This window comes from Chaetura pelagica, unplaced genomic scaffold, assembly GCF_000747805.2.
Source record: "Chaetura pelagica isolate M959 unplaced genomic scaffold, ChaPel_1.0 scaffold90, whole genome shotgun sequence".
Lineage (NCBI taxonomy): Eukaryota > Metazoa > Chordata > Aves > Apodiformes > Apodidae > Chaetura > Chaetura pelagica.
The window spans coordinates 9,240,416-9,252,655 of NW_009953496.1; the positions used below are offsets into that span (position 1 = coordinate 9,240,416).

General features: G+C 39.1%; 2 protein-coding genes across 2 annotated transcripts in view; one reads left to right on the forward strand and one right to left on the reverse strand.

Moving 5' to 3' along the window:
* The window catches only part of ASAP2 (ArfGAP with SH3 domain, ankyrin repeat and PH domain 2), a 144,741-nt gene extending 144,481 nt beyond the window's left edge, over positions 1–260 (reverse strand). Inside the window, 1 exon segment of the mRNA XM_009999239.1 lies at positions 190–260. Coding sequence (XP_009997541.1) covers positions 190–260 — 71 coding nt within the window.
* Positions 261–284: 24 nt separating this feature from the next.
* Positions 285–12,240, forward strand: part of MBOAT2 (membrane bound O-acyltransferase domain containing 2) — a 95,243-nt gene continuing 83,287 nt past the window's right edge. The window contains exon 1 of the mRNA XM_009999240.1: positions 285–375. Coding sequence (XP_009997542.1) covers positions 285–375 — 91 coding nt within the window. The remainder of the gene's footprint in view (positions 376–12,240) is intronic.

Genomic DNA, 12,240 nt, shown 5'->3' on the forward strand with positions numbered 1-12,240 from the left:
AGAACAGACACTAGAAGTTTAGGCAAATATTTACACCACACAACTTGCAAGAAATGAGGATGTGTTGCAAGGTATTTTGCAACTTAACACTGTACATGGTTGCAGGCATTTACTTATTAAAGTACTTGTAAAGAGCAGGGAAGTAAACATATTCAACATGAATTTCAGTAGGCTGTCATAATTCCTTACGTAACTGTTTTACCATTGTGGAATTCTGCTACTTTTGAGCAACTAAGAACAAAACGATCTGCAAGTTCCATATTGCGTGAGGTTGCTTTCAGGCCATGTCAAAAGATGACAAGCTCAGTCAAGACAAGTCCCTGCACTGTGACAGAGAGCTGTGTGCGTGGCAGCAGGTTTCGGCTGTCCAGGGAGGTGAGTGCTCACTTGTTTCAGAACATGTTCATCCAAACGGGTGTTTATGAATGTTCCTCAAAAGTCTCTTAATCCTGCAGGACGAAGCATTTTTGAGATTAACTTGGCTCTTTCAAATGGTGCGAGCAAGTGGACATAATGAGAACATTCTAAAAACTAGCTAATATTTCTGGTGTGTTCATGATAACATGGTTTATCTATTGAGTCTAATAGTTAACTTGTGAACACCAGCCTGGGGTAGCCAATCTCTACCATTTTTTGACAGAGACACTAGAGATTTGAGGCAGGTTCCTCAGGCAGAGGTTCTGGGATCACTGATACTGTTCTGCCTGCATGGAGAGGTAATGGACAGTGTAGACAATGGTAGCTACCCTGCACTGAAAAGCCCATTATGTACCAGTGTATTAGATCTTCCATATCTGTTCTGCTTCCTTCTTTCCTGCTTTATCTCCTCCTTAGTGCTGCAGTGCTCTGCACAATATGTCTGTGTGTTGCTCCCCAAAAAGAAAATGTGACTTGCAGATATAAAGATCCATGCTTTTTTTTTTTTTTTCACACCAATAAACATGAACATCTGAGTGTAGATTAGTGAAGTACAGACCGTGTTGGATTAAAATAGTCTCTAGCTTTGGCCTAATAAAGAAACATAAATCACCTTCCCAAAGGGAAAAGACTGTTTATTGGGTCTTGTAGGAAACAGGTAAAGCTCCTCCCGGGATAATACAGGCCAAAGTTCCAAGGAGCACAGCATGCACACGGGTATTATTACCTCACATAAGTTTCAGAAAGTAGCGTGGGATTAAAAAAAATCCCCAACATAAAACCCAAACAAAAAAGACCTTTGCGCTTCCCAGCTTGCAGGCCAAACCCAAGCATGAGCAAGTGGGAGAATGATGCAACTAAGCAACATAGACCTTGCAATCCCTTCAGCACAAGCACATCTGTCAACAGGCTTTTTCATGTCAGGCATAAAACATATACCTCTGCTTCTACTCTATAGTGCTGCAAAATTTATTAGATGAAATTTTGGCAGTTTTCTTAGGATCTAAGGAATTGTATACATGAGATGAATATGTATTACACAGATGGAATTGATTAATATTTTCTGTCTTACATGATGCAGCTTTATTGCTCTTAAACTTACATGGCTGTGTCAAGCATCACTGATTTAACACATTTTCATGGCATGTCTCTCATTTTTTATTTGTTTGTGTAGAACTATTGTGCCAGATACCCTGCTAGTCCTCCTCCCAAATAAACTTTAAAGAAAGAGGTTGTGAAGGAAGTAGATGGCTGAGAAAAATACAGGTCCAGCCTTTATCTTCTCTCCCAAACACGCAAGCACCCATCTGTTATGGAAAAGGGAAAGGCTTTGCAGTTGGGATAGACACACTAATTGCACATTGGCCAAAAAGAGACTATTGGAGCCTATAATGAAAGAAAAGGGAAGTTGTTCAATCTCTGCTAAGGCCCACACAGCTGACGATGTGAATCCAAGAGAAATATCTGAATCGAACAAACTCTCATCCAAGGGAGACTCTGAAGTTTAAGTGTGGTTTGTCTCCAGGAACATGCTGTGCCATGCCCCACAAGGAGATGGGAGGGGAAATGTAGGACACACAAAAGAAGAAAACATGGGATGGGAACCTAATCCAGAGTAGGCATAACCACACCTAGGAATAAACTGCAGGAAAAGGAGTGATTTACCCGAGTACTATGCCTAGCACTATCCAAAACATGGCACCAGCCCAGTAGACCCCAAAAGTCAGAAAGTGTACGTGGGCTACTAAACAAAAGATTCAGCAAAATGGTGGGAAAAAAGCACCTTTATGCTATGTTCCTTTTATTTAGTGATATTGTTGTACATACACATAAAAGCCACAACTTGCAATTTCTTGGACTTGGCAGTTGAATCGAGTTCATGTGTGTTTGTGTACATGGCTGAATCACAGGGTTTCCCAGCAGAATTAACAGATTTCAACAGAAATAGAACATTATTTTTAATGACTTTTAATTTAAAGGCCTCTCTACAATTGGAAATTCCAATCTGGAGGAAATCTATGATATGCACTGATATGCACAAACCCTCTATTATTGCACAGAAACTCCTGGCCAATAAGGTACCTCAAGGCTTTATCTGACTCCTTATACTATTATGCTCCATTTGTAAATAGTGGAATTTATCTCAAACCTTTCTGACTACCCTAATTTGACAGACTCATAGAACAGTCAAAGCATGAAGGGACGTCATCAGGTCTAGTTCAGGCCCCTGCTCCAAGATAGGCAACCTGAGCAGGTTGCTTAATACCTTATCCAGTTGGGTCTCAAGGATCTCTAATGCTGCAGACTCCACAAACCCTGAGAAACCTGTTTCAGTGTTTGACCACCCTCATTGTAAATAATTTATTTCTTATATTTAAGTGGAATTTCCTGGCTTTCATTTTTTGCCCATTGTCACTTGTCCTTTCTGGACAGCAGTGAAAAGATGTTGGTTCTGTTGCCTTTTGCTCTACCTCCCTTTTGGTATTTACACACATTGATAAGATCTCACTAGCCTTTTTTCCTCTAGGCAAAATGACTTCAGCTCTCTCAGCCTCTCCTTGTATGACACATGCTCCATTAATCATCTTTGTGACCCTTCACTGAACTTTCTCCACTATGTGCACATATCTCTTGTTCTGGGGAGCCCAGAACTGGACACAGCACTTGAGGTGTGGTATCACCAGTGCCTCACTAGAGAGAATCACTTCCCTTGACCTGCTGGCAGTGCCCAGGATTTTTTTTTGCCTTCTTTTCTCTTAAGTGAACACTGCTGCCTCATGGTCAACTTTTTGTGCGCCAGAATACCTGGGTCCTCTTCTACAAAGTTGCTTTCCAGGCTTCAGTGTGTACTAGTGCATGGGATTAATCCTCACCCATTTCAGGACTTGACATTTCCCTTTGTTTAACTTTATGAAGCTCATGAATAGGACTTGGCCCATTTCTCCATCCTGTCAAGGTCCCTCTGAATGGCATCTGGTCTATCAACCACTCCTCTCAATTTTGTATTGTCTGCAAACTTGCTGATGGTGCACTCTGTCCCCATCATCCAGGTTCTGAATAACAAGGTTAAAGACTACTGGCCCCAGTATCATCCCCTGTGGTAGTTACTGGCCTCCAGCTGGACTTTGTGTCCACCCCAACATTTCGAGATCAACAGTTCAGCCAGATTTCAGTCCACATCACTGTTTATCTGGTTTGTGCCTATGTGGATGTTATGGGGCACAACGTCGAAAGCCTTGCTAAATCAAGTCTGCCGATCCGCAAAGTCAGTTGTTTCATCACAGAAAGTAGTTCCCTGGATTATTCTTCTTGGCCTTCTGGAAGACAAGTGGGATAATGGCTTCCTTACAGTCCCTTGGAATCTCTTCCAATTGCCATGACCTTCCAGCTATAATTGAGAGCAGCCCTGCATGCATGGATGAGTCCCACTAAATCCTATGGATTTGTGTATGCTCTATTTGTTTAAATGTTTCCTAACTTGATGCTCCTCTACTGAGGTTACGTCTTCAGAGCTCCAGAATTCCCTGCTGATCTCTACAGCCTGGGAACCCTTGGAAGTAAATGTTACAAGTAAAAAACAAGGCAAATACATTTGTTCTGCAGTATAAATGATTAAAAATTTTTTTTAAGCTGTAATATTTCTTGTACCTCTATTAGAAGTAGAAAATCAACACAGGCGATGACTGAGGGTTGCCTCTTAAGCAACCTGCACCTGAACAACACCTGTTTGAAACTGCTGTTATTAGTGGTGGACCACATAAGGATATCAAAAAATGAAAAACCATCAGAAGCAGCTGAGGACATTTTCCTGTAGAATCATATTGTGATATTGGCAAGAGAAATCTAGTCTAGAGAAAGACAGAAGACTGACAAATCTCTGAAAACTGGAAAAATATTTCAACAATCATAAAAAAGCCAGATTCCTTCTTGTGAGAAGAACGTGAGGAACGTTTGTGGGGTTTTTTGCCTTTTTTTTTTTTTCCCCCCCAAACAAAACCCATAGCTTTTATTCCTTAATACTGGAGATAATGCACAAATGAAAGCAATCATCTTCATGTCTTCAAGAAACAAATTTTGAATTTTCCGATCAAATTCCTGTTATTGTATTGTTAAGGAAGTGGCCTTGTTCACGGAACTGAAGCAATATTGGGAGGGCTTCCTGTTTAAAGCAGCAGGGAGCGCAGCCCTGAGAACATCAATCACACAGTTCCTGATGTTAACTCGACTGGAGCATTGCAGAAACAGGGCTCCATCCAGCTTCAAGGGTCCCCTGTCATATTACATACTGCAGGAACCCAGAGTTAGTATTTCTTCACTGTAACACAATAAATCTCTAATAGAAGTGGGTATAGTTGGGAAGAGATGGAGCAACTTCACAGAGCTGGGGAATCAGATCAGTGTTCCAGCAGCCTCTCTCTCTCTAGCATCTTTGAAAAAGGTGCCAAAAATCTGGGAAGTAAATTACATAATAACCTATATGTAAATTTCTTCCACAGAACAGGTAACAATTGCTTAGCTTAATACCTAAAAGTCCAAGGCATAAAGGTATATATCCCTTGTACTTTTCAATTAGACCTACTGTTGCTGGTATTTTTAATGATCCCTTTAAAATGGCTTGTATTTTCTGGTAGTAATATCTACAAAATAATTACATACTTTTAAATTTGTTGCCTATTTTACATTCTTTACTGGAATTTCACTTTAATGTGGTACTTTTAGAAGAAAAACAGAAACAGTTAACAGTTTGTTTGTTCTCTCAATTTTGTAATAATTGCACTTCGCATTTAAACAAGACAAGGAGATATATCCAGTGCTGATATGAGATCTTCAGTACTCACAATTCCTCATTAAATGTTAGCGTAACTTCGCAATTAAAAAAACCCAAAACAAACCTAAGACCAGGATGAAACAAAACAAGCAGCAGTATCAGACAGATTTGCTCTCTACAACAAACGTATTTGGACAAAACATTATGAAATTGACTATTCTGACCTCCATAACAGAGTACAGCAAGTTGATGTTAAGAACAGTTTTTGTTATATGCAGACATACATCCTCATCTTCATAGAAGTGAAGGTGCTACTGACTTCAAGCAAGAGATGGAACAGTGCCTATTCATTCAAGCTGTTTAATCTTTCATGGTCCTAAATATCCCTCCTGCCCTCCATGTAAAGAACAGTTTAGAAATGTGTTCATTTACTATCACCATAAATATAAAAAATCACCGAGGACGTAATAGCCAAACTCTGCTTTTACATACAGTTTAGGGGGCCAAAAGGAGGAAGCACTGTATAAAATACACCAGCATAAATATATCTAATGTGATAATAATTGAACTGAACTGACAATAATTTATATATATTGAATTGTATATTCAATTTACTAAAATGCTTCTTCGGTTTTCTATATATGTTTTCTGAAAAAGTTTATATTCTTGAGCATTTCAGGTTCATATAGTGCAATTTTACAGACTGTTGCTTGACTGGTTGACAAACTCAAAGCTTTACTTATGCAAATACTGCATATAAATGGAACATATATCTGAGCTTGTATATGACTTGAAGTAACTTGTCAGAAACATGAATACTAATATTCATCTTTGGCTACTGTTCCCAGAATATTACTCATTAAAGCTCTGGGTGTGTTGTGGGGAGCACTATGTCATCATGACTGTTATCTTGAAAATTTGTGTTTGGACAATGCTCACATGCTTGCAGAGGGACACTTAGCAGATGGGACATCAAGGTAAGATGCAACTAATAAAATTAAATCTCAATTTTGTATTTTTACACTCAGTGGCTGACTGGTCTGAAGCTCTAGGTCCATTTCCCCTCAGGTCTCTCAATCCCTTAGTTGATCAAAGCTTCCCCTGTTCCATTGCTCTGAAAAGCAAAGGCCCACTAGAACAGACGGTGACAGTTTCTTTCTTGTTGTACATAGCAAGGGAAAGGCACTAGGGATGCAGGTGGATCCTGGAACAATTGCTGAAACATTTAGTCTCTGACCTAGTGACAAGTTCAATTGCACTGAGCTGTTCCAGGCTGTGGCTGACAGGTCTAATGTCCTGAGTACCTACTTTCCATCCATTACGTGACACTCACCCTGATTCTGACATGCACCACCAGTTTTTTTCTGCTAAAGAGTCCAGCAGGACTCACTGACTGGCAAAGAAGAGCTGTGCTGACTGATACTGTTGGACTTGGAAGTAGCAAGGGAAGAATTTTAAGAGCAGGAGCCTCAAAACTGTGTGTGGAGAAAGACATAGTGGGAATGGTAAGAGGGCGGGGAATGAAGTGCCATATGACCAACCCAATCCTATCCTTTCTAATGTTGATGTGTTTAATTTTTGTAAAGAATTTAAAATTAATGGCAGACAGTAAAGCAAATAAGATGCATGGACACTGAAGCTGTCTTATGACAAAAATTTACAAAATGTCCCAAAACCAGGAGGGTAATTTAAGCTGAAATGAAGGCACAAGGACTAACCCCAGAAACCCCTCAAGGAAAAATTCCTACTTCTTAATGAATAGAAATATGACCAGAATTGAACATAACTCATCCTGAAGTAAGTAGCAATGACCACATGGACTGAGAAAGCTATTTAGGGTGAGCCAGTCCTGAGGGACAGAAAAAGCAAATTCCAGAGTTTTCCCTTTGTCTCCTTAAGTTAACTGTGAACCTGAAGGAACTGAAAAGAAAACCTATTTGGTAAGCTTATTTTTAAATTGCATGTGCTTTGTACTTTGCACCCCCTGCTGCACTTCAACCCATGGCCTTAGAATAAACTCACTTGACTCTGGAAGTGTATGTTGGCATTAAAAGGAATTCTTAAGCAACTCACGGATGAATAAGATGTGTTATTATTTCAGAAACAACTAATCCACATAGAAGAGTCTTCATCCTATCTCATTGCACTCACCCACGGCAAGTGGGAGGAACCTTGAGAACTAAGCTCTCTTAAGTAGCAAGGATGAAGTTGAGAACCTGTAACATTAGATATCAAGAAAAGTCAGGTCTCCCCTTTCAGACAAGGAGATACAATACAACAGCCCAGAAACCTGAGAAACTTGTTAAATCAGTTATTTCCATGCCCTGCTGTTATAGTATGACAGGAAATTAAACTAAATTATGGATTTACTGTACATTTATTAATATGTGTTTAACATGAATGTGCTTTTTTACAGTTAAATCAACACAAAAGGTAGACTTGTTGGTTCTTTCTTACTGTTTTATAGTAGTAGGGTCCTTGCAAGGTTACCATCATCCTCTCCCATCCACTGAATTTCCCATAGTCTGGCAAACACCTAATTAAGCTCAAAACAACTGTTCTTAAACTCGTAACTTAGCTTTGAAGTTCATTGCTTTTGTTTCAGTTCTGAAAAAAAGGTTTCTATTCCACAAATTTTTCAGTCATCAGAGTGACAATACCCCAATTGCACGTGGCACTACTCATTACACTTTGAAATGCTGGACACTCAGTTTGTACTGTCTCCCCATAGAGAACTTTAGAGTAGAATTTGCTCTGAAAAGGCAACTCACTCATTTATCAGAGTAAATTCTTGTTGAAGTCAGTTGGTTTGTTCTTGTCATGACAGCAGGAAAGTTCCTTTAGCAAGGAAATTATAATGTTTAAGATCTGTACCTCAGAGTCGGTATTTACAGCTGAACAGCAATGTGAGTTTTCATTCATCCTTCTTTAGAAGCTCTGTCTGATTTTGTCAACAGATTTCATGTTACAATTGAAAAACAAAATGGTCTGAGCTGAACATAAGTCTGTGTTTTCAAGAAACACTAATGTTTCCCCATCTCAGAATTTGCAAAACTTAAACACTTAAGAGGAAAGAAAGTTGCTCCAAATCAGTTTTACAAAAGAAACTGATTTCTGCCTTAACAATAGAGAAGCTTGCTTGTTCTCAGAGCAGCTCTAAGACTGAAACAAAAGAACAAATAAAAAAATCTAAAGTAAAAGTGTTCTGCTAAAAAAGCTAAAGGAGATTCTAGCTATCGAGTAGCTAGACTTAGAAAAGTATTTAAACTTTTCCTAAGAGGTAGAGAGACAACTGCTACATGAACTGGCAATCAACACTATTATAATGAAGAATTCTTACTAATATTAACAGTAATTGCACTGGGCACTACATTACTACTATGGCAGCACTGGCTAATTAAAGATTTTAATAGTTGAGAAAACAGCTGATGCACATGAGGTTTATTGTATTGCACAGAATATTTGAAGGGATTGCCAAAGACTTCTTTGGATGAAGGTTGAGACAAAGATATAAACAAATACCAAAATTTCAACAGTAGATTTTTTATGAACACTAGTTCAGTTTGACTGACATAAGCTTATAAGCTTTTGCACAAATATTCCTCTCTTCAGAATGAAGTCTCAAATATTTTAGGCTAAGCAAACTAATATAGGTAAGGCTAAAATAAGACTTTCCTGTGGAAAAGTGATCACATCTGTCTAGCTAATACTGAAACCCATTTTCTTTTTAATTTATTTTGCTAAAAGGAGTTTCAGTGATTAGTTCTATTTTCTGGCTGTGAAATGTATTCCCAGAATAACCTTATCAAACAAACAGAGGAACGAGAACTTCACACTATGATGCATCTAGCAACTTTGTCCCATTGTCCTTTCCTGTCCTCTGCCACAGCTCTTCTCTTTTTGCTCTTTATTGGATAATGTCATCCGGGAAGACTGGTTTTGCAAACACTTGAATAGCTTAAATTGCCATTCAATTTAAGGGAACCTCTAGTGTTTTTTTACATCACTCTGACAGATGAAGTAAACTCTGTAGGGTTGAGAGATGCCTTTGTGATTATTTTTATAGCTAAGAACTATGAACACTTATGGGACCATAAAAACTTCATCTTAGAACATCACAAGAGGTTGATGCTATGCCAAGCCACTGTCCAGGGTTTATTTAAATCAACACATCCTCCTTCATTTTGACTGGCAGCCTTTAGTGGAAAGAACTTCCTTGTGGAAGTTAATACTTCTTATTCACTTACAAGCAAATATTTAAAACAGTAGGAAAGTAAGGTTTTACATGAAATTTTACTAGTTCACTGCTCTGGGCCCATCAGCTTCTTTGTATCAGTAACCAGCCTTCTCTTTCACAGCACCATTTCACTTTCAGGGCTAACTGCATTGTTACCTTGTCAACGTGATGCAGGATGCTGTCTGTTGCCAGCCAATCCTTCATCTTCCCATACAAAACATAGTATTCTCACACAAGCAGAAGTCCTCTAAAAACATAAGTAATGACATCCTCTTTCAGGAAAAAAATGAAAAAGGAGAAGCTGAAGACCTAGTTTTACTGCAGCGCCCATGAAAGCCCCTACCATACACTTCACAGCAGACCAGCTACTTTGCCCTGGCAGAAATTGCTTATTTTCCTGTTACTTTCTTCTTGACCATTATTTCCGCACTTCACTTTTAATTGCAAACATAGATTTGAAGTCGTGTGTGGAAGGACCCCTTTTGCTCTTTCATGTAACCAATCTCCTCTGTCACTAGAAAGGGACTATGATTTTGTGACTTATTTCAGGATGTTTTTCTTTGACATTGTCTTCCTCAGCACACACCTTCTTATATAGGAGCACAAGAACATCTTCCCAAAACACTGTATTTCTCCAGTGCAGACTCGTGAAAGATGCAATTATGTAACTTAATGCTATAGATGGCAACTACTTATAGTGATACCAGGATTTACAGTACAGATAAATGTAGCTTTTAAGTATGAACTCCTAAGATACAATGAGTCAAGCAAGGAGGCATATTTTTGTATAAGAACACATACATTGAAAAAAAAATAAAAATGAGAAAATGAAGGGCTGTGTTTTAAAACCAACTGACATTAATGCTGTGATATATCATGAGCTTGTTCTCAGGCATTTTGTTAATTGAATGTAAGGAGTTCATTCAGTATGTCAATTATTTGCTGTGAATATTTCATGAAAGTCACAGTAACACCACCTCCATGGCTTTATACAGATGCACCAGAATAATTTATTATGACTAGACTATGATTCAGAATTAGCTATCAGCCTTTTCTAAAGCAGCTCTTTTGTGGCTTCATTCGAGAATGTTTAGGTTGAGATTTCAAAAAATTTCTGCGTAGGTATAAGTTTCCTTACTAAAAGGAAACCAGATAGAATGAGCTTAGCCTAGATACACATATGTATAGTGTAATGCAGGCTGCCCCGAGTCAAGTGTCACTGCATTCCTCTGAAGTTACTCACACTTACATGTAGTGTGCAGGTTTAGATTTAAAAGGCTGATTCAGAATTAACTGGGAAAAGTTGGGTGGTTTTTTTTCATCTTTCTGAAAGCAGCTGTCTTTGCTTTACTACAAAAACATCCTGCTCTTGCCTCTGAAGTTGCAGATGCTACCACAATTGTAATTGCCTGTCAATCAGTGAAGAAATCTAATTAAAACCACTTATTTGTACCTATTAACCAGTCTCTTTAAATACAGACAAAAGACTTTACCACAAGCCAAAACATAAGTACCGCGTGTGGTCTGCAATTCAGTAAGAGAAACAATGGATGTTTTTAGATAATTACACTTACCTCAATTTTCCTGCAACTACCCATTAGCATTAACGATGAACATAAAGAAGCTATGTAAATCACTGTACCTAGCCACTACTCCAGACATGGTTCAGACTGTTAGCATGATATTGGACATAGCATTTCATCTTTCACGTACTTAAGGTGGTGAAATTTTTGTGTTGAGGGTAAATTGTTGATTGCAGCATCGTTTAGAGGTATAATAAAAAGTAAAAAATAAAGTTAAAAAACTAAGTAAAAATAAAGTAAAAATACACGTTTAATAGCATGCGAGGAATAACCAGTGGTTTTCTCTCAATAGACCAAGGATTCTTGAGCAGCTTTATATGTAAGAGCAGTATATTCATTTGAAGCACACTTCAGCACATGGAGAACAAGGTTATAGTTATTTAATAAGAAAAAACTCTACAGAAAGCTCTAATGTAAGAGATGCAGGCAGGGCACTAAACTAGAATTATTTAATTAGTAGCCTACTGGACAAGCTTATCTGGTAGTTTGCTGTGCTTCCTCACGTGAGGCCTTTAGTCAAGACCTCACTCTTTCTCATTGGAAAGTGTTGGCTGGACAGGTGGAAGAGTTGTGCTACATCCAAGTTCAGGAGGAGGGGCAATGGACACAAACTGGAACACAGGAAGTTCCACCTCAACATGAGGAAAAACGTCTTCACTATAAGGGTGATGGAGCACTGGGAGAGGCTGCCCAGAGAGGTTGTGGAGTCTCCTTCTCTAGAGACTTTCAAGACCCACCTGGACATGTTTCTGTGTGACCTGCCTTAGCTATTCCTGCAGCAGCAGCGGGGTTGGACTCAATGATCTCCTGGGGTCCCTTCCAACCCCTAACGTTCTGTGATCACTACTGGCATCACCACATCGCTTCTTGTTTTCTTTAAGGAGGCTGCTGGTCTGAACCTACTGAAAATCTGTACCATACTCACACCCTTTCAGGTTTCTGTATTTAAGGAAAAAAAAAAATAAACAAACAAAGAAAGCGGCTTACAAACATGACAGACAGACTTCCTTAAGGCAACGCGTGGCTGCAGAAACGAGGGGTTTTTTTACCCATTTTTGCAATATCTGCAGGATGCAGGCCCACCCTCATGCCCCGTGTGTGTCCATCACCCACCCACGGCTGCCCACGCAGCTGCTGAGCTGCCTCCGTGTCCGTTCTGGAGAAGGGGAGATGGGCAGGAGCTGAGCTGGGGATTAATCTCTTCCCTTCCTCAACATACGGATGTGCCGCATAGT